Raw genomic sequence first — 22877 nt, 5'->3', positions numbered from 1 at the left:
TTTATTCCCTCATTTATAACTGCAAAAATCAGAGAATTAAATGTAACACACAATCTCTTTTTTTTCACCTTTCAAGTTATACGGGGATTTCTTAAGTCTTGGATTTGCACATAGTATAGCTATTTCATATGTTGTGTAAATGAGTAAAAAGAGTAAATAAAATAATAAATAAATAAGGAATGAATGGATTGATTAACACACCAAAAATTTTCAGAAATTGAATGCATATAATTCTACTTTAATGAAAAAAGAATTATCCAAATTTTATTAGTTGTTTTAAACTTATTTTAAAGGAAACATAAAAGTTGAATATATAATGGGGTACCATGTAATGTTTGGTACATGAATACATTATATAATATTCAGATCAGGTTACATCCTTAACTCCAAACCTTTACACCATTTCTCAGTAGTGAACACGTTCAAATTCTTCTAGCTTTTTGAAGTATGCAGTACATTATTGTTATCTGTAGCAGATTTCTTTCCACGTTTTAGTGTCGCCTTCAGTTTTTTCATATTTATGTTTTATTAATGTTTATAATTTGCATTGTAAATATCTTTCATTTATTTGGTTAAATTTATTCCTTAGTGTTTTTTATAGTATGATGAGATTGCTTTCTTGATTTCTATTTCTATAATTAGTGATTGATATATAGCAATGCTACTGAATTTTGTATGTTGCCTTTATACTTAGCAACTTTGCTGAACTCGTTTATCAGTTCTAATAGGTTTGTTTTTTTTAAACTTTGGTGGAGTTTTTGGGGTTTTCTATATAAAATATCTCGTCATCTGCAACCAGTAACAGTTTGACTTCTTTTTAATTTGAATGTCCTTTATTTATTTCTGTTAGCTTATTACTCTGGCTATGACTATCAGCACTATATTGAATAAAGTGGTGAAAGTGGTCATTCTTGTCTTATTGCAGATCTTATAAAGCTTTCAACTTTTCCCCCTTCAGTATGATGTTAGCTGTTGGCTTATTATTAGTGGCCATTGTAATGTTGAGATACATTTCTTGTATGCCCGTTCAGCACTCTTATCCTGAAGGAATGTGAACTGTCCTTCCTTCCCTGGGATGAATTCCATTTGATCATGATGAATAGCTTTTTAAAATGTGCTGTTGGATTTGGATTGAGGATTCCTGCATCTATGTAAATCAAGGATATTGGACTTTCATTTTTCTTTCTCTCTCTTTTTTTTTTTTTTGTTTTGTGTTGTGTCCTTGCCTGGTTTTGTTATCAGGGTAATACTGATCTCTTAGAATATGTTTGTAAGAATTCCTTTCTCTTTTCTTTCTTTTTTTTTTTTTTTTGGAACTACTTAAGGAGATATTGTATTAGTTCTTTAAATGTTTGGCAGAACTCAGCCGTGAAGCCATCTGGTCCTGGGCTTTCCTCTGATGGGGATCTTTTTATTACTGATTCAATGTCATTAGTCTACTCAGATTTTTCTATTTTTTCTTGATTCAATCTTAGTAAGGCGCACGTGAATAAGAATTTGTCCTCTTCCAGTTAAATTACATTTTCCCTCCAAATATTTAAAATCTCATTTTGAATTTTTGAAATCCCATTTTATATCTTTCTATATTATCTATCACTTAACCTTCTAATGTAGTTATTATTTTTAGTTGTTTTTTTGTGTGTTTATACTACAGACATAGTTTCCATACCACTCCTACAATATTAGAGAGTTCTGAGTTTATTTATATAATTATTCTGACCAGCGAATTTTACATCTTTCTGTGTTTTCTTCTTACTCATTTATGTCTCTTTCTTTTAGTTTGAAAAACTTTCTTTAGCATTTTTTTTTGTAGAACAGGTCTAGGGGAGGTACATTCTCTTAGCTTTTGTCTTGGAATGTCTTTATCCCTTCTTCATTTCTAAAGAATACCTTTGCTGGTACAGTTATTCTCAGCTGACAGATTTTTTTTTTCCTTTTGTCCTGTGAAAATCTTATGTCACTCTTTCCTGGCCTATAAGGTTTCTGATGAGGTGAACTGTCAGGAAAATTGGGAAACCCTTATATGTTATTTGTTTCTTTTTCTCTTGTATCCTTGAGAGTCTTCTCTTTATCTTTTATTTGTAAGAGTTTGATTATAACATGTCTTTGGGTAGACTAGGTTGAGTTGATTTTAACTGGTCCCATTTGACCTTCCTAGGTCAGGATATTTGTATTCTTCTCTCAGCTTGGGAAGTTTTCTGCCATGGCTCTTTGAATCAGCTTTCTGTATCTTTTGTATTCTCAAGTCCTTCTTGAACTCTTTATTTGCTCTTTCAGTGCTGTCCCTAGTTCCCATATGCTTTCTTCATTCCTTTTTTTTTTTCTTTTGTCTCCTCCAACTGTATATTTTCAAAAAGCTTATAGCTGAATTCATTAATTCTTTCTTCTGTTTAATCTATCCTGTTTTTTTTTTTTATCGTGTTTTTAAGTTTTTAATTCTCTGGGAGACCTCCCAGAGTGTTTACTGCTTGGTCAGTTTCTGGCACCTTATGTTGATCATTAGGTGAAGACACAGTTTTTTGAAAACTTTTCATATTTTTTGGCATGCAGCATCAATTGGGCATTGAAGACGAGGTATTTATTCCAGTCTTCCTTAACTGGCTTTGTTTGCGCCTGTTCTTCTAGAAATTCTAAGCAACCTGCTTATTTTCTCTAAGTTTATAGTCACTTCCACTACTTCAGTACTGGAGGGAACCCAAATCCATAACTGCCAGGAGTCTGCTGTTGGCATGTTTTCAATGTGTCAGTACTAGAGGTCACTCCAAGCCCAGTTTTGCCCCAGATAGACTGTTGGTGTATTGTTGTTCAGAAAGGAACAGGAGAGTACCTAAAAAAGAGTAGTCTGTCCCCACAAGCTTCTCCCTGGTCCCAGGTTAGGACCCGATGCCTTGTCTGCAGTTACTGGTCTACGGTCAGACACTACAGGATTCTGCATGACTCTGGGTAGTATCACTGTAGATGAACCAGTCCAAGGCTCTGCGTCTGTCTTGTCGGCACCAATGTTGTGAAATTTGAGCCCAAACCTACAAAGACCAGCACAACACTGAGTTAGAACTAGGCCCACATTACTATGGACTGCCTGTTGTTGAGGTGAACTCATGGCCCAAGATGGCAGCACCCAGTCACAGATGATATTAGCTGTCATAGAAGTCTGACTGATTGGAGCTGTGTTGTCTTTTCCAGGCACTGGAGCTGTTCCGGAAGCTCTGAGTGCAGGCAGCCATGGGAATGGGATCAGTTAGGGTCTTCCCAGTGTTAGGTTTCTCCAGCCCAGCTCTAAGTTCCTGGGAAAAACCCTATGCTTACTACCTATCCCAGCAAATGGGGCCATGCATCATGATATGCTGCCCAAAGTTGGTGAGGGGAGTCCCTCTGCCACCTAGGCTGAGGTTGAGTCAAGTCTGCCTGATTCTCGCAGTCACAAGTACCTGCAGAGTCTCAGGGATGCACTAGGGCCCACACTGCAACTGGTGGCAATGTAGGTCAAAGGACAAGACTATCCCATAAGGGCACAAGGCTCTGCTTCGTGCCAGAGTTTCTAAAGCCCCATCTGTGAGTACTGGCCTGATGATAGCCATGCTGCTCAAGGCTGGGGGATGGGTGGAAGAGACAGCCCCTCAGCCACCAAAGCTGGTGCTAAGCTGGGTTGCATCTGAGTCTCATAGCTGTAGGGGCCTGCACAGTCTCAGGAGGAAGGTGAGCATACCCAATCCTACTCCAAACAGAAACTGACACAGCCAAAACTCATTTGTTCCACCATTGTACAGGTCTCTTCCTGGTGCCAGAGTCAGACTAGGGGCTCTGTCTGCAAAGTCTAACCTGCATATAAGGTCTTTAGTTTCTACTGGGCACTTGATCTTACTGTTATAGGGCCTGGCACTGGGCTCAGCATCAAAGCCTTGACATAGCTATCATGGTTTGCTCCCCAGCAATTCTGCTCCCCATTCTGCAGCCTGAGGTTGGAGGAGGAGTGGTAAAGGAATCTGGTGCCTGAACTAACAGATATCCAGAGCTCAGTCAATGGTATTGGCTTAGCATCAGGGATCATGAGACTTTGCCCAGCACCATAGCAAGCCTAGTACTGGGTTTTAAGTCTAAGGGCTGGACTTATTTATTTCTCCCTCCCCAAGCACAAGATATCTCTCTCCATGCTGACTGCTTGGAGTTGGGGGAGGGTTAACTCAAGCCATTTTTGCTTCCTACCTTTTTTTTTTTTTAGAGAGAGAGAATTTAATATTTATTTTTTAGTTTTTGGCGGACTTTCCTACCTCTTTGATGCTTTTTTCATTTTTGTATACTAAAAGCAGGTACCATAGGCTCTCACCTGAGTTTCTTAGTTCTTATGGAGATAGTTTTATACACAGATTACTTGCTCAACCTGTGTCTGTGAGGAGAGATTGAGGGAGGATCCTAACTACCATCTTGTTTGCCTCGACACAAATTATTTGTGAAGGTGGTCTACTTATTCATATTTAAAGTAATATAAAGTAACTTCCTTTTTGCCTTTGTTTATAGAGTCAATAACTTGCTTTTCCAAAGAGTTGACTGCTTTTCTAGGCTTCCTTTTGCAGCCCTTTCTCCCCATCATCTGACTATCCTGAGGAATTACTTCTTCAATTGAGCTTTCCTGGATAATATCCAAGTCCACAAGACACCCCATGAGACGCAAACACCTGTGCAAAATAGTTCAGACTTGGATCTATTTGTAGTAAATTTTTAGTTGGTGTTTTTTGCTCTCATATCATGGGTTAGTTTTCTCACTGTAGGGAATAGTCCACAGCAATTCATAAACTACTTTTTGGAAGATAGTTCTCAAACTCAACCCATTATGGAGATCCCCAAGGAACTTATTAGAAATAAATTCCTGGGCTCAACCTCACAGATGTTCAATCAAATCTCTGGGATAGGTCCTGGAGAAGTGTATCTTTACCAAGATCTCTAGGTAATTCTGATGATAAATCAAGTTTAGAAAGCATAATCCAAGAATCACTTAAATTATTTTCTCTTAAATGTGCTGTCTTATACTAGTCCCCATGGATACTCATTTACAATTTTTCCTACCAACTTACCCTGTGTTGAGAGAACTTCGGGGGATATATTTCCTTTGGAAATGCTGTTCGTCACTTTGCATTCTCTATATTATAAAAGCTGCCTCAGATGGGAAATCCTGCTGCTAGACTTCTCTCTCTTGGGGTGTGTCCATTTATCCTCACCCATTGCTACAGCTCCAAGTACTGCATTTTTGATAAAATAATTACCTGGTGGACAAGTTCAAAGAGGAAAACATTGCCATGAGCCAAAGGCAGAAACATGGGATGGAGTTTGATATCTTGTATTCTCCAAGCTACTTGAAACACACAAAAAATTTACTCCTGGAGATATGCAAACTAGACCACCCTTCAGAGGAGGGAGAGAAAAAATAGTTGTTCCTGGACTGTTCTTAGGTTTGAATATTTTAAGGGAATCTTCCTTTATCTCTTCAACTGGGTTAGACCATCTGCAGTAAATTAGTAAGAACTCAACATAGAGGTTTATATTCTCCTTAAGACAGACCACAGCTAGGATCTAGCTCACTCTAGAATACCTAAGTTCATTTCCATGTTTGTAATCACCTCGTCCCAGCTGTTTTCTTTCTGGAGAAGTCATTTGAATTGACAGATGCATTTGAACCCCTATTCTTCCAGTAGCGAAGACACCAACTTCAGAAAGGACATTGGCCTTCTGTTTAGCACCCTTCAGGAGTCTTAATGGTTGTTAGAGTTTTTAGTAGCAGTGAAGGGAGCAGAGAATGTGTTCACCCAGGTTTTGACCTGACAGCGCAGGGGCAACTTATTGGCCACTAGTCAGACTCAGGTTGGTGACTGGCTTGACCAATGCAATGAACATGTGATTGTCACTCTCACTGGCACTTAACTGTTTACATCAGATAAGCCAAGCAACTGGAAGTCCATGTGGGTTTGGTCTTGACCAAGAAACTAGAAGTCCATGTGGGTTTGGTCGTGTGGTCATTCATCTAGAAAGCCCTTCAGAATATTAAACAGACATTCTGTTCCTCTGCAGCTAACCACACAAAGCACGGGGCAGTGAGGCATAGCTCCTGGCAAGCTTGAAGTCTTCCACCATAGTCGATACACCTCCAGCAGCTTCAAATAAGTGATGAATTCTCCTGGAAGAATTCTAATCCTTAAGCAGCAAGAATAATCAGAGCAGACTCAGCATGGGTCCCGGAAAATTTTAAATTAGGGAGAGAAGAAACTGGAGGCTTTGAAGTGAGAGAACAGACCGAGAGCAGGTGAGAGAACAGAGAGATGAGACCTGCCTAGATGGCAGGTGCCTTCCTCCCCTAAAAGAATAGGTTGAAGTTTCCTCCTGCATGAGGGGTACAAATATTAAGAACGCTTAATTCCTTCTTGAAGCTGGGATCCCATTTGCATGTACATATTTTCAAAAGAGGTGTTTCAAGGAGAAAGAAGAAAGGGAGGGGATTACAATGCAACCAAGAGTGTGATGAAAGGAAGAGCCTTCACCCCAAACTGATGCTGCCAGGGAGCTCTGGATGGTCAACTTCATTCCAATTTGTTCTGACTCTTAGCAAGGGACCAGGGATTCAGACTTCTGCCTTTATCAGTCATTGGCAATTGACTTGGGGGCTGCGGAGTTGTCAGGCAGGGTGGGGATGGAGGGTAAACTGCAGGCACTTACCAGACCTTGCTAGGACACAAAAGGGACCCTAGGCTAAGGGCAAAAGGCAACTCAGAAAAGAGTTGCAGGAATAAGGTTATTAGAAGAAAGTACAAGCACCCTGCAACCCTGAAGGCATCCAAAACATCTAAGGTGATCTGAGTAGACAACAGACAACATGTGCCATGTTCTGTTTTCCTCTCTGCCTCTGACCAACCCAAAGGAAAAGCAGATTCCCTAGGGAGGAAAAAACTATGTCTTCATTCACATAGCATTTACTGAGCAACTGCTATATGTGCTTTTCCATGCACTAAGTGCTTGGATTTGAAAAATTAGTGAATTTCCCTTTTGAGCCATTGTCAACTTATGTATTGAACATTATGAGACTAACTCTCAAAGCAAAAATCAGTGAATTCGAGAAGAATGAGGACCATCAAGCCTCAGATACATAAGGAACTTGGAAAATAGAATTCACTTCATAAGAGAGTAAATCAATTAATACTTATTTGATGACTTGAAGAGGCAGTGTTTTTAAAATTCAAAACAGAAGCAATTAAATAAAAAAGAGTAACTGCTTCATTGATCCACAACAAATTAACAGAATCTGCAATGTACAAAGCCTCATTTTACAATAGAAATTAAGTAGAGCATAGGATTTAATCCAAGTTCTGGTGCTTGACTCCCATGAGGAGCAGGGAAGGAGTAGCTCAGCTACCTAGATCTGTGTCTCTCCCCTGATGCAGGGCAGCAGGAAGTCAGCCATGCCTAGAATAGAGCAGAAATGAGAGCCCGAGGGAAACCCACTAGAAGAAGGAGAGCCTTTTCCTTATCAATCAGGAGTGAATGGCTACAGCTGAATATTGTTTACCCTTAGCTTCATACGCTCTAATCAGAAGCTCCAGGCTTCCTTGCTCTCTATTAAAAGTTGCAGGTATTTCAACAATCAATCACTTTCAAACAATTAATAACTTTTGTCAACAAATTCTGAACCATTCAGTTTCCATTGGTGGGAGACACTTCAAAGGATCTGCGTGAATAGTACCTATCTTTTCATACATATATCAATGGTACATACATGTATCAGTGATAAGCCAAACCTGGACCTAGCAATGAGAGATAAGTTTGTCACATAAACACAGAGAATATTTAAGACTTGGATTCATATAGAACTACTGTATGATCCAGCAATCCGTCTACTGAGTACATATCTAAAGAAACTGAAATCAGTATACAAGAGAGTTGTGTCTACATTTCCATGTTTTTTGCAACACTGTTTACAAGAGGCAAGCTATGGAATCAAACTAGTGTACGTCGACAGATAATGAATATGCCGTACAATGAAATATTATTCAGTCATAAAAAGAATGACGTTTTGTCATTTTCAACATTGTGGATGGAACCGGAGGACATTATGCCAAGTGAAATGAGGCAGACACAGAAAGATAAATACTTATGCGTGGAAGCTGAAAAACTTGATCTCATAAAGAGAACAGAATAGTGGTTACCAGAGCCCGAGAAGGGTACAGAGGATGGGAATGGGAAAGAGTACAGGGGACTGGGGTGCAGTAGGATAGGAGGGATGACTTCTAACGTTCACAGTAGGATTACAGTGGTTGACAACCATTGATTGTATCCCAGGACAAAGAAATGATAAATGTCTGAGGTATTAGATATACCGATTACCCTGATCTGATCATTATACATTGGATACACATATTGTTCTCTATAATTATGTTCAATTATTTTATGCCAACTAAACACAAAACATATATCCTTTAAAAGACAGATTCAGGAGCATAGCTCCAGTAGACTGAGTTCAAGGGTAGGGTCCATGCATTGTTCATCTCTGAGTTCTCATTTTAGGACCTGGAACAGTGCTTTGCAGATTTGCACACATGGGCAGAACTGAAGGCAGTAGAGCTGAAGAGGGAGTGAGCTACTATTGCGCCTCCCAGGGCTGCCAGTCATATTACGCCGAACTCCTTAGCTAGACAGTTCACATGTCCAGCGTCCAGCTCCAATTCCATTGTCTAGTTTTGTCTCCCAAGGTTTTTCTTTTAATAGAGTAAAGTAGAGTACACACTGGGAGTTATAATATTTCTGTATGGTAAGTGCAAACTTCAGTTCACACCTGAAATATAACCCCCAAAGTGAATAGTATCTTTTTTATTTTTTGGTATCTGGGATTAAACCAGGGGTGCTTAACCACTGAGCCACATACCAGACCTCTTTTGTATTTTATTTAGAGACAGGGTCTCTCTGAGTTGCTTAGGGCCTCGATAAGTTGCTAAAGCTGATTTCAAATTCACGATCTTCCTGCCTCAGCCTCCTGAGCCACTGGGATTTAGGGATATGCCACTGTGTCCCGCTGAATAGTATCTCTAAAATTACATTTTTTTCAATTTTTTTCTTTTTAACTAAAGCCTGGTCAATAAAATAAAATATAACATAAATGGAATGATTTCATAATTGCCAAAAAGTGACCTTTTGCAGGTGTTTTGATTTTATAAAATTTATTTATTAGTTACCACCATTTTACTATTAAAATACAATGTATATGTATTTTCTCCTTTTGTAAAAAAATATCTTGGTTTACTTAAAAAGTATTAAATGACTTCTTTTATATAGTGATAATTTATTTTTAAAAATTCTTTTAACTGACATGATAATATATAAAAAATCTAATAAAAGAGCATTTGATGATGTTAAACCATTAAAACTATCATTGTTTGTTGTCGTTGTATAGAAGTCAGTCTATCTTAGCTAGCCATCTTGCTTTCGTAGGTACATCTGTGAAATAGAATGCTTCAGTAAGGCTCCAGGGGTCAGTAGACAAAATAACAGGGGAGTTTTGAAATCTGGGTAAGACATCCATATCTTTACTAGTTGCCCTTTAGTTCAAAGGGAAGTTTGGAATGGGAAAGAGGGGATCAGAGACCAAGAGGGAGGGTGAGTGCTCCACCATGACCACTGAGTCTTCATTTAATTAGGAGGAGAGGGAGGAATATCTCCACCTCTGGTCGGAGGTGGAGATATTCCTCCCTCTCCTCCTAATTCACATAATCCCCATGCTCTAATTATTGCATCCTCACTCACATACCCTTTAGAGGAAGGGAGAAAGGAAAGAATGGAAGGGAAAAATAGTTCTTTCTCCTTCAGCAATAGAATAATCTTTCCCACAAGATCCTTGCTCCCAACTGTGTTTCCCTTTGATTTTATAAAATTCAATTATTAGTTACTATCAATTACAATGCATATGTAATTGTTTAGAACAGGGTCATCTGCCCACTTTTAGACAGATCGTGACTCATCATTGGCATTTTTAGTTGAAATCCCTGTGCAGACAAAAACTGATGTTCTTTCGACAAGAAACATGAGTGGCTAGCTGCTGGGTAAAAAGTGAATGCTGACCATCACTCATGTCTTGAATTAGGTTTTACTAAATTACAACTCTTCTCTCCAGACCTGAGCTCAACCCTAGACTGGACTGCAATCGCAACATTTGTGATTACAGTGGTTGGTGTGAGGATCTTAGTAGACTTGCTGCCATGAAAAAGAGGAAATCGTCTGTTTATTCTCATCAGCCACATTTTCTGGGCTGGGAAACATCTGACCTATCCTGAAAGTCAAGATAGCACTTGTGTCTGCTCAAGGTAGTTGATGATTGTTTTGGTCAGTGGAAAGGGTCAAACAAATATTAACTTCTCAGAGTTTTCACTCCTAACAAATTTTCTTCCATGGTCAAAGTGGCAAGGGTTTCATTCAGTGGACTGGATGCAATAAAAGTCAATAAAATGACAAAAGCTTTTAATTACAAGCAAAATTAATCCCTAGACGGATCAGTTTTCTTACTTTTAATGAAAGTATCGAATTCAGTGATGATTATACAGGTATGGAAATTTGGGTTATGTCCTTAAGAGTCAGTGTTTCTAGTTCCTTATTTCTTCATAGGCTTCACTTGTTTGAAAACTTCAAATGCCAAAGTGAAAAATGAAAGGGATCAAATCATTGTTTTAAAGTGTCTCTTTTCTTGATTAGTACTAGAGTGTCAGGAGGATGATCACTTACCTCTTACTGAGCGGGGTGGGTGCTCTATCTGGCCTTTTACAAATATTGTAAGTCCTCATATCAACTATATAATCATTGTGGATATTTTATATAATAGAAACCTAAAATTCAGATTTTAAGCAATTTGTTCAAGGTCCCCAACAAAGCAGGGATTAAAATTTAGATTTTTCTGATTCCAGAGTGATGCCTGTATTTCCCATTACGAACCAACCTCCCTTCTATTAATTCTCATGGCCACACCTAATATGCTCATTAAGTCTCTAAAGTCCACGGAATTGTTCTAATGCATCTCTCACTGGTTAATCCTTTTGTCTCAGGTTTTGAGAAAAGTGGCCATTCCTCCTTGGCTGAGACATTTATGGAAAGCATGTGAAATTATTTGTCTTTCTAGTTCAACAACTCTTTTTCCCATCATTCTTTAGGACCAGAGACACTCTCATCTAGCTCAGTAAATAAACACTGGAAAGAATAAACATGCATCAAGCAGATGGATTAACAGACCAATCCTGTGGCCAAGGAGAGGATTTCCTCCCTATTCTTTGTTGGTCTAATAGGCAAGGTGTGTGCCAACAGATTTTATAAGCACCCGAGAACAGCAATGACAAGCAGCCACTGAGTTCACAGAAGCCCAGGTGGTTTCAACATTTCCCCAAGGAGTTAGCCAGGAGGGGCCCTGACAGGTCCACTTCAGATGGAGGAAGAGAGTGAGAAGGACCATCGGGCTTTGCTCAACCAAGGAGAGGAGAATGAACTGGTGAGTCTACTCTTTATTTATTAGTTTTCTCAAAGCACCCAAAGTTGTGGGCCAGGGCTACCGTATTCAGGTAAATTAGAAAATAAATTATAGGACCAATTGTGGTGGTTCTAGTACCTGGAAAGGGGAGAGTCCGGTAATGCATCACGAGAGCTGCAGGGCACTATTTTGTTGTAAGAGAACCTGCAGGAGCTGAGATAGTTGTGTTTTTTGGATGGTAGAGTTTTGCCGTCTCCATATGAGTGGACCGTGGAAAGCTTCCTCAGCCATTCTGCAGAGTCATTGGGGTGCCTTCTCACATGGTGCACACTGAGGTGTCCCCCGCCCCCCCTTGTCATCTGGGTCATCCTGTAATTGGACACACTTTGGTGAGAACGGAAATGCTTTCTTTTCTCATTCTCTTGCTTTTGGTGTGTCTGCAAGACCTGGGCTCAGAGAGTGTTTTGGGCCAAAGTCCCACTTTTTACAAAGGCCAAGACAGGTTTTAGCACAGACTTAAAAAAAAAAAAAAATTCTCACATCTTTAGTTCTTTTTTCCTACAAAACATAAAAACTTGAAAAATAATCATTAAAAACTTGAAAATTCTGACAGTGTCTACTTGGTATTGAGGAGTTTGCATTTATGGTTTCGTTTAATCCTCAGAATTCAGTAAAGAAGGAACTAATCCTATTTCATAGAAAAGAAATCTGAGACCAGGGAGGTTAGGTAACTTGCCCAAGGTCATTAGCCTGCATGGGACAGGCTTGGAATCCAGCCCACTCCTTGGCTTTTACAGACCTGGCTGTCCACACTACAATAGTGTCTCTAGCTGCGCAATGAGAAAAGGAGGGGTGTGGGGGACAGAGAAGGAGAAGGACTGCAAGGAGACTGCCCTGGGGGACCCATTTATGTACTAGAAAGGTGTCAGCTTCCTCTATGGCTTCCCTGGTACCCTTTGAGAGCTGTGGGAAATCTGTACCTGCTCTTCCTATTCTTGCTTGTTAATCTAAGGAAAAATAAGTAATCATATCTACAGTTGTATTGTCCAATAAGGCGGCCACTGGCCACCTAAGGCTCTTGAGTTCTAAAAAAGTAACTGGCCCAAACTGAAATGTGCTATAGGTGTAAAATTCATTTGGAAGAACTGACTAAAAAAATGTAAAATGTCCTACTAATAATATTCATATTGGTTACACATTGGAATTCTAATACTTTAGGTAGGTTGGATTGAATAAATCTATTATGAAAATTAGTTCCCTTTGATTCTTTTTACTTCTTTAATGTGGCTGCTAAGAATTTTTAAAATTACAAACATGGCCCATAATTGCGCATACTTGTGCCACACTGAGCTCCTTAAGATGGTTACAGCACTTAAAAATCTTAAGGCGGAAGGGTTGGAAAGAATTAAAATCTATTGGCCTGTGTCTGCTGCAGGACACCTGTCGGACCTGAAATTTTCTGGACATGCAAATGAGTGATCATGAAAATCTTATGTAGTTCTTGGTTCTTCTCTAAGGAGGTGTTGTGTATGCAAAACTGTCCAGTACTTTAATTCTGCCAAATCACAGGGAGGACATGGGTATTGAAGGATTAAGTCATGGAACAAGTGCTACGGTTTTCTTCTTTTCTGTGGGTGATCAAACCCTTCTAGACTTCTAGACTTCCCAGCAAGAAGCCCTCTTTACAGTCCAGCCTTGTTTACCTCACACTGCCAGGGCATTCTGGAGAGGGGGAGCTGGCTGCGGATTTCCCTTTCATCAATCTTACTCCTGGGCAGAGAGCACAGAGGCAAATTTTATTCCAGTCCTTCCTGTAATCCTGAGGAACAGGTGGGCCTGGGGGGATAAGTACACAAACTAAAGAGGAAGCTTTGACTTAGCTCTAGGCAATTGCTGTCTTGCAATTGAATAGTCTGGCACTGTCAGACCTAGGCTTTCAAAGGGAAGCTGAAAATTTGGACTTCTGTGAGAAATAGCCTGATTACAAATTTTGGAAATAAATTTAAAAACAAAAAAACAATCAGTAGGTCAAAAAGCAAACCTGAGCACGACTTAGTCCCTATCTAACCTTGGGGGCTGCTACTAGGTGACTCTTACAGTCTTTTCCCCATTTGCTTTTCCTTTCTTGAAAGTTCCCCATGGCCCAAATCTGACTTCTACTTGTATTCGTCATTTCAAGTTGTGATTGTGTTGAAAGGATCAGAGGTGGAAACCAGATACCGATGGAGTAAATAATGGATTCCTTCAATCACACACCCAGCAGAACCTAAGTGGATGGAGAAGGCTTGTGAACTACTCAAGAGCAGTCTTGGGTCACTTTGATGAGCTCAGCTCAGATATAAAGCAGTGCATTCCCTCTCCTGTTCCACGCCCTAAATCCTCCAGCTGGGGTGGGGATGATGCTCTGCCCCTGACAAGCCCAGTTTCATTTCACCTGCGCAACAGCTGGGGCAATAGACGCTCTCACCTTCCAGGTCTCCACTGGCCTTCCCAACCTGCTTCCGCCCACCTCTCCCCTCTCCCAAATACAGTCCAGCTCTCATAGGCTCCTCCTCTTCCTTCACTTTTTCTTATCCTAAAAATTTTTCCTATCCAGGGGCTTCCCTCAGCCCCTCCAGTCGCAGACAGCTTTTCTTATCTTCTCTTGAGGTCCTCTCATGACCCCAAACTTCACTTGACAGCCAAGAGGATCATTCACAGCATAGACCCCAATGAGCTCAGAGCCTTCAGGCTACTTGGCACAAGCCTAAAGGAATGGGATTTGATCGCGGGATGATCTGGATTTGAATTTGGGTTCTGGGGATGGTAAAATTTACTATCTGAGATTGGGTTGAGGATTAAATAAAGGGAGAGTTTTTTTTTTTTTTTTAAAGAGAGAGAGAGAGAGAGAGAATTTCTTAATATTTAATTTTTAGTTTTCGGCAGACACAACATCTTTGTTTGTATGTGGTGCTGAGGATCGAACCTGGGCCGCACGCATGCCAGGCGAGTGTGCTACTGCTTGAGCCACATCCCCAGCCCAAAGAGATAGTTTTTCTAAAAATATCTTCTGTAAAACAATACTAGTAATCTGTTACATAAAAATCTCCTTTTTCTCCTCCTCATTTAGGCTTGAGAAATACCAGGTGAAAAGGGTGGGCAGGTTAATACATTATAGGTTCTTAGTGAAACTTTAAAGGGGCATTCTCCGGTGCTGTATTTCCCACACTGACGATTTGGGGGAAATGATCCCACTGCTCCCACCACATGTGAGTGTGTGTGCACGCAGATTCTCTCCGGATAACTGCTCCTTGGACCCTCCTAGGAGAGGTTGGAATGTTCTCAGTGATTGATAGGTATCAATAGGTATTGTTTGTCATTGTTACTCTTCTGGGAGAAAAAAAAAGCATCTCATCTGCTCTCAGCCAGGGTGTCTGGAACACACTATGTGCATATCAGCCTCTACTTCAGGGTCCTTGGACATGTGCTCACTGTCCCTACTTTCTGAGGATGATCTTTCTAGGCCCACACCACAGCCATAGTGTTGCTTTACTCATAGCCCAGCATTCAGTCTGTACCCTCTTCTGTACCTACTGCCTGGATGTCCAAGCTCCAAAAGGGAGCACCTCTCAAAGGAAAGAGGTACTTAGTGTGGAGGGATACAGGAGCAATAGGAAGGCATCTTGGTTTGTGGTAATTTTCTCCTGCCAACTTGTAGAGGAGCCTCAAATCCTAAGAAAACAGATCTGGGTTTTAGTCAAGGATCTGCTGCTAACCATGCAGCTGTGAAAATCTTTTTGAACCTTGCTGGTTGCCTAAAAATAATTCCACTTATACTTTTCTGATTCATAATTTCTGTGAAAGTCATGTACAAATATGGAAAGTGTTATGGAAAATAAGGGGTTCATTCACACTGCATTTATGATGTACAAGTTGAAAAGTTCAGGCATATATGAGGTGAAACTGGTGTTGAGCACATTTGCCCCTATCTGATTAAAAAGTGGGGAATGATAATTGCCTGAGTTGCACTGTTACAAGAGCAATCTGTGAAGAGTTGGAAAGAGAAATCAGGAAATTGGACATTTAGATTATTTCACGTATGTTATCTGTTCTTTCTCCTCCATTAAATCTCCCCCAACAACAACAACAACAACAACAACAAAACCCAAAAGGATTAATAATGAAAAGTGAAAATTGAAATTGAAAAGCCTGCCCTATTGGCTCTCTCCTGTCTCCCGTCAACATTATTTACATTAACAACATGGTTGAAGGTAAACCTATCAATCTTGAACTGACACTAGCTGTGAGGGAGAGATAAGAATATAGGTGACAGAATCAAGATTTAAACATTTCTCTAGGCTGGATTGTGGGAGAGTAATTGGTAGGATGCAGTAAAACAGACCTTACTGTTGAGTTCCTGATTTAAATTATTATTAAAGTACAAGGTGAGAGACTTAGTAACTTGGGTTTGTAGCTGTGTGTGCATGAAAAAGTCATTGAAGTGCTTGATTTGGTTCTGGCTGAATAATAGTTGCCAGGGTGATGCAGCTATTAAAAATATTAGTTCTGGAAAGACTTAATGGAAGTCTGTTTGGCAGAATAGAAGAAATAAAACTAGTTCTGCTATAGTCTGTACTTTTGAGGAAAAAAATCTACTGTTTTATTTCATTGTAAAACATACACTCTCAAAGAAATTTCAAGAATTTCAAGAATGATGTATTTGGTGGGATGTGGTGAAGGTGTTCCTGCACCCGCTCCTCTGACAGGATCACAGTGTGGGGATGCTATGGCAGGGCCACACCATCTAGAAACTGGAACCATTAGGAATGTTAAGTGTTTTTTTTTTATGATACTTATGATATGGATAACAGAGCATTTATCAATCAATAATAAAAGTATGTATTGCCTGAGATTGAAAATTCCTAGAATGAAACTAAGGATACAATTGAGACATGCCATGAGGTGCGTTCCAATATCTTTCAGGATACAAACAATAGTGTTATTCCTCAAGCCTAAACAACAAGAACTATTTATGCCATAGTCAACAATTTACATTAACCCCTCTACCCCCAACCCCATCCTAAAGCCACAACCTGTACAATAGCCCAGCTACAGAAAAACAATTGCTGTGCCAACAGTACAAGGACCACCATATGTAGCTTATGGTATTCCCGCAAGGATAAGAGGCTAATAAAAATACATTCCCCAATCAATAGACCCTCCTTTGCCTTACACAGAAACTTAAGATGAAAATGGAAAACACATAGTTAATATAAATGACAAATGGGTTGAGGTGCAGAGCCTTCCCTTTAGTTAAAGATTACAAAGACATAAGAATTGGTGTGTTTTAACCAAGGATCAAGGAAGTTCTTTAAGAAAGCAGTTTAATAGGTCATATGAAAAAAAAGGAAATTACCTTAGAAATTAAAAATAGAATCATGTAAAATTAACATAATATATTTTAGAGGCACTTCAGAGTAGTAGGCTTTTAAATAATAGACTTTCACTACTTTAAGTGTGTTTTACTGGGATTTTAGTTTAGAAGTAAGAAAGCTTACCAATAATCATAAGTATGCTTTAAAGTTAAAGGTTAATGAAATAATTACAGGTATGCTTTAAAGTTAGAAGTGAATAATAGGTCAGGAATCATGTAGTCTAGTTGTGTCACCTAGCACCTAGTGATTGATAAAAGCTTAATCACGACTGACTAAGGTTACAGAAAAATATTTTGAACAATGTACTCAATATCTTAGGTAATCAATGTATGTCAGAAAAGATTGTAACTCTTGAAAATTATGGAAATCAAAAAAGTTTCAGGCTTTGAAGTTATCCATTAACTACCTGAAAAAAACACCTATAAAAAAGGTATAAAAATAAAGATTCTTCCACGGACAGCAGAAATGTCTTCTGGAGGCTGCTCATAACTTGCAACCTGTTGTCCCGACTCTTTTTCTTTTGCTGATACCACTCCTCCTTCAGGACCCGTGGAACCCTACTCCCCCCTCCCCCGGGGGGCTGGACCTCGGCAGGGATGTCTGTAAGGTATCACAAATCAGAACAATCTAAGAGAAGTTGAAAGCAGTTCTGTAAAGAACAAAGGTGGTCCTTGTCTTCCAACAGTTGAGTGACTGACACGGAGCGCAACGTAGAGGTTGGAAGGTTTGAAAGATTTTCGCAACCACTGAGGTGGAAGAATCTAAGCACAAACCTCTGCCAATGACCTTTGCCCTTGTGTAGTCTCCTCCAGTTGAATGGGGCAGAACCCAGACTATGATATGCTGTCTCCTATGATTATGCTATGTCATGCAGCAAAAGGGATTTTTCATGTACTTAGGAGAGTTCCTCCAAAGGGAGACTGGGTAGACCTGGCCAAAGCAAGTGAACCCTTTAAAGAGACAGGGCCTTTCCTGAAATTAGAAATATTTAAAGCATGGGAGTGATTTGATGCAAGGGAAGCTCTCTGTTGCTATTTTGAAGATGGAGGGTGCAGTGGGGCTGGTGAGTGTTCTCTAATAACTGAGAGTAACTTCCAGATGCCAACTAGCAAAAGAATGGGGGCTTGGTCCTGGAGCTACAAAGTACTAATCCTGCCAACCAGAGTGAGTCTGAATAAGATTCCTGAGCATCAGAAGGAACACAGCCCAGGGGGATCTTGATTTCTGCTTTGTGAGAAGCTTACTAAAGACTCAGCTAGCTAGACTCTCAACCCACAGAAACTGTAAGGTATTAAATTTGTGTTGTTTTAAGCTGGTAAGTTTACTCTGTAGTGATGGAAAACAAATACACCCTCACAGCGAATCAACAAGAGAATGTACAACCCAGGGAGGTATTAAGAAGCCTCTCTAAAGCAGATGATAGGTGCTCATCTGCCAAGAGTGATGTATAGCTCCTTTTTCACAGCAAGGAATTTGAACCAAATAATCTCTAAGACCACTTCCTGGTCAATGATGTTCTTAATCCACAAATGCCTTTTAATAGCACATGCCACATTGTCCTATGACTCAATATGAGGCAAATTCTGGTTCCAGAAATTGCCCCTGCTCATCAGTTCAGTCATCCCATTACCTTCTGATCTGCCCTGATAGCACTCCAGCTGTTAGCCTCACCAAAAAAGGGTTCTTAATTGCACTTTAACTTGCAGGAAGACCACATGTTACCACTTTTATTATAGCAGTACTAACCGACATTATGTAATGCCCATAACAGAGAGTGATAATAAGTTCATCTCTTTAGTGTTGGAGGGTAGAGGGTCTTTCTTGCACCGGAAAGAAAGTGCAAAGAGGAAAATATAATAGGTTTAATTATTCAAGAATTCTCTTGAACATTTTCAAGATTCAGTTTTTTAATCTGTAAATAATAATCTATGAATATTCTTACTAATATTTATTCTAATAAGCAATAAAGCCACCTCCTAAGATTATTGTGAGGATTGAATGACACCTAAGTACTCAAGAAAGACTTATTGCCAAGTGTAAACATGAGTAAAAGGGTTTCAAGACACCTTTTCTCTATTCAAGGGATACTCCTGGCATAAGTGCAGTGTTTAATGTGTGACACTCTGACAAACAATGTTTGGTATTTAGTCATAATTAGCACAAGTTACTACACCAAACCAGTAATAAATGGTTGAGGAAAAATGACCATATTAACACGATGCATCTACTGGGATAATAGTATCCCCACATTACAGAGAAGAAGTGTGTTAGCAGAAGTAGAGATAAGATACTATTCTAACATCCACCATTTAAAGGAATACTACTTAACAGGTTCAGGTAAAGGAAGCAAAGAATAGATTGTTAATAGTAAGTAGGAACTTGGTGCTATGATTTTTGCTGAAAAAAGAAAGAAAGAAAACCCAACACAATCTAGCTTCATAGAAGGCCACAAAGGTAGGATATCCTTAGCTATGATTCACGTCCTAATTTTGAGACCTGATAGAAAGAGGCAACTTTCTTTAAGGCTATTGGAACATCCTTGCCCAAGGCAAAGTCCAACATTTCATAGCAAAGAAAACCACGACAAAACACAACTGGCATAACTATTTACAGAAGCAATTATGGCCGTGAGCTATTTTTGTTATGTGTGGTATAGTAAATAAATTTTTAGCTTTGTGCCACGAGATTCTTGTATCAAGTGACAGTGTCATGCACTGCAAACTAAAAATCCCCATTATGAAGGATTTGCATCCACAACACACACAGAACTATACTTGTAGTGGTGGGTACTTAACAAGTATTTTAAAAATGTTTTTATTAGTGCATTGTAGTTATACATGTTAGTTGGATTCATTTTCACATAATCATACATGCATGGAATCTAATTTACTCCTCAGAGTCCCCATTGCCCCCTATTTCTTTCCCCCTTCCAACCCCCTATTTCTCTTCTTGTACCCTACTGGTCTTCCTTCTATTTATTTGTTGTTTCTTTTTGAATTGGTGCTTTATAAATGTACATAAAGGTGTAATTCACTGTGGTCTATTTATACATGTCCGTAGTGTAATTTTTTGACAAATAATTTAAATGGCTAAATGCATGAACAGACAGCTTAGGAATAAAAGGATTTGTAAAAACTGAAAAAGACTATGTTCACAAGATCAATCTTGCATAAACTCTAGTGCTCTAGATAAAATGAAAATTCAGCAACTGGGAATGATCCCAGAGGATGGTCCCATAAGACTAAGAAGATTCCACCAAAAGAGTTTTAGAAATAAACCATGTTTAGATGAAGCTGTACCCCATAATCCTCCTTTCCTAAGGAAGTTGACAGATCTTAGTTCCATCTCTGATGGCAGGTATAGGAGCTACTATAAGAATATAAAGACAAAGATTTAAAGTGCTTATTATGGGCCAGTACTTCACGTACTTCTCATTTAATTCCTGTGAGATAGTCACACAGATATCCATTTTGCAATGAGGAAACCAAGGCTCGGTTAGATAACATACAGAGGATTGCTTGGCATAAGCATCAAAAGTAGGATGCTGTACTACCTTACTCTCTTACATTGATTTCCTTCCTTCTGCATGAATAAAGAATGATTGTACTGGTGTGTGTGTGTGTGTGTGTGTGTGTGTATTTGCATATATAGTTACCACAATTAGCTAACTTTTAAATTAATACCCTCAAATCCTTTTCTCCAGTTTCACATATTACAAAGGTAAGCAGTTTTTCATGAGTTGGGGGCTTGACTTCAATTTTGACAACTGGTACTCTTTGGGAAAAGCAAAACTTCATTTAAGTTATTGATTCAATCATTGTTAGAAGCAGGATTCATTGCCTTGTGGTCAGATCATTTCATAATGAGTCCAATAGGATTAGCCACTTCTAATTTACTAAAAATTAGCTAAATTGTGTATTACCTAAGATAATATTAATTCTTAACACATATTGAGTGCTCAAAATGTTTCGGGAACTGTGATAAATGCATTATCATATTAGTTTCTCACATCCACCCTAGAGAACAGATATTGTTATTCTCATTTATGGAGGAGAAATTTGGGCATCAGAAGTCAAGTGAATTTCCCCACACCACATATCTGGTTCAGTGGTGGAGGTATGATTTGAACTTGGTTTTTCGTGCCATGTCTCCAGCTGCTACACTCAACTACTCCCATTGCATTTCATAACCAGCCTCACTTTTTTCACATGAGAAATCTAAAGTTCAGCAAATTTAAATCACAGTTGGTAAGCAGTGGAGCAGGGAAGAAAAATGAGAGCATCTAGAAAGCAATGATGAGATATAGAGAAACAAGGCGATGGTCAGACCTGGATAGGGACCTTGGCTCTAAACTGAGACTTTGGGAACACCTTCCTTAATAGCACATGCATACTTCACGGCCATGTCTAACACAGGCTTCTTCCTCTGTATCCTGGGCTTAGAGGAGATGTTAGCGCTGTGTTACCACTCCTGGCATCTGGAATGCAGAATTCTAATCAGAAAGAAAAAGATGAAGGAACGCCTCTGCTTGGAGAGAAAGAAAATCATGTCTGTGTGACGCCCTCTGTGTTCTTCAGGTCCACTAACAGGTGGCAGATCTGGGATCCTGGCCTCGAGGAACACAGCCTATTTCCATTACCAACCTTGACCCAGCAAATTGCAACTGAGAACTGAAATAATCACTTCTCTTCTTCTCTGACTGAAGCTGTTATCAAAATCACCTGTTCACACTGGCTGATCGTCTTTTCTGCTCCACACCTTACACCTCTTCTTTAATCTTCACTACTATCCTCAGGTGTGTGCCACTAATATTCCCCTGAGTGCAGAGATGGAAACAGAATCTTAGAGAACTTAAATCCTGAGGTCACATGAGTAACAGGTGACAAAACTCACGTGACTACAGGGAATTGTGTATAATGGGTTTGACTCTGGTCTTTTCATCTATTCCCTATATCCTCTGAATTCTAAATTATTTTCTTATGATGACACAAAATATTGCTCTTCTTTCCCTTGTCTATGTTCTTCATTTCTTAGTGGATTTTACTGGTGGTGTACAAATATTCGAGAGAAATCTGAGTGACTCTAACTGTATCACAAGTATAATCACTTAAAAATGAAATTATATCTGAAATTAATTAATCAAAATGGAATATGTTGTTATAAATTCTAATCACAAAAACACAGGCAAGCCAACTGAGTGTATTCGACAAAAGAATTGACAGATAAAGCAATGATTCTTTAGCCAAAATCTTCAGTTCCCATACCCAGCCTCATACCTCAGGGAAAACTGAGATATGATTTAGAAAGGAGTTTTACCAAGGTTTATGAGGCCCATGTATCAAGGAAGCAAAATCATTGCTTCTGTTCAACTTTCCTCAAGGAACCACACATTCCAGGAAGTAACTTTGACACTTACAAAGTCCTTTTATCCTTTTCTTTTTCTTCTGTTCTTCATTTTCTTTCTTCCTCCACCTTTTCTAGCTTCTGCCCTCTCTCTTTCTTATTAACAGATGGGAGAAAATTTGCTGACATTTTAATAACAAGGGGTCCTAACCCATAAGAAGTGTCTTTCACACAAACCTCTTCACTTATCTTGGCAGGTTCTTTATTAGGGATAAGATTTTACCTCTACTTTGATGGAAGCCGGCTCTTACTTACCCATCGTCCACACCAGGTGGTAGCTAGCTTCCCAGGTCACCAAACCTCCCATGTCCCATAGGAATCTCTTCTTTTGATTCTTCTTCTCTTATCAATTTCTCTAATGTTACCGCCATTCTTTCTTCCCCAGCCAGTTTCTACCAAAATCATTACAGGTGTCTTCCATTTGTTTGGAGCAGAGTGTCTTATAAACAATTTCACTCTTTCTTTATTTTGACAAAATAAATACAGGGTGTCAATAAAGGGCAACAATCTTAAACATACAGTTCAATGACTTCTAATCATTTTTGAACTACGTGTAAGTAGACTTGTGAATTGCTCTA

The 22877-nt window shown here is 39.3% G+C and overlaps 1 protein-coding gene and 1 long non-coding RNA gene across 5 annotated transcripts in view; one reads left to right on the top strand and one right to left on the bottom strand.

Moving 5' to 3' along the window:
* Positions 1-222: 222 nt before the first annotated feature.
* On the bottom strand, positions 223-11943 carry LOC144376362 (uncharacterized). Its single transcript, XR_013436765.1, has 2 exons — positions 11621-11943; positions 223-3023 (listed from the first exon to the last, which is right to left on the bottom strand). It is a non-coding gene; the product is annotated as an uncharacterized LOC144376362 (long non-coding RNA).
* Atp13a5 (ATPase 13A5) overlaps positions 10430-22877 on the top strand; it is a 107176-nt gene continuing 94728 nt past the window's right edge. For 2 of the 4 annotated variants that reach the window (XM_078043875.1, XM_078043876.1), the window contains exons 1-2: positions 10430-10571; positions 11172-11503. In XM_078043875.1, coding sequence (XP_077900001.1) covers positions 11441-11503 — 63 coding nt within the window. In that variant the 5' untranslated portion in view covers positions 10430-10571; positions 11172-11440. The remainder of the gene's footprint in view (positions 10572-11171; positions 11504-22877) is intronic. The other 2 variants (XM_040270216.2, XM_005338418.5) reach the window with 1 other exon arrangement.

The sequence above is a fragment of the Ictidomys tridecemlineatus genome, chromosome 3, assembly GCF_052094955.1.
Source record: "Ictidomys tridecemlineatus isolate mIctTri1 chromosome 3, mIctTri1.hap1, whole genome shotgun sequence".
Taxonomy (NCBI): domain Eukaryota; kingdom Metazoa; phylum Chordata; class Mammalia; order Rodentia; family Sciuridae; genus Ictidomys; species Ictidomys tridecemlineatus.
The sequence above is the reverse complement of the archived record's forward strand: the minus strand, read 5'-3'. Positions and strand labels throughout refer to the sequence as shown.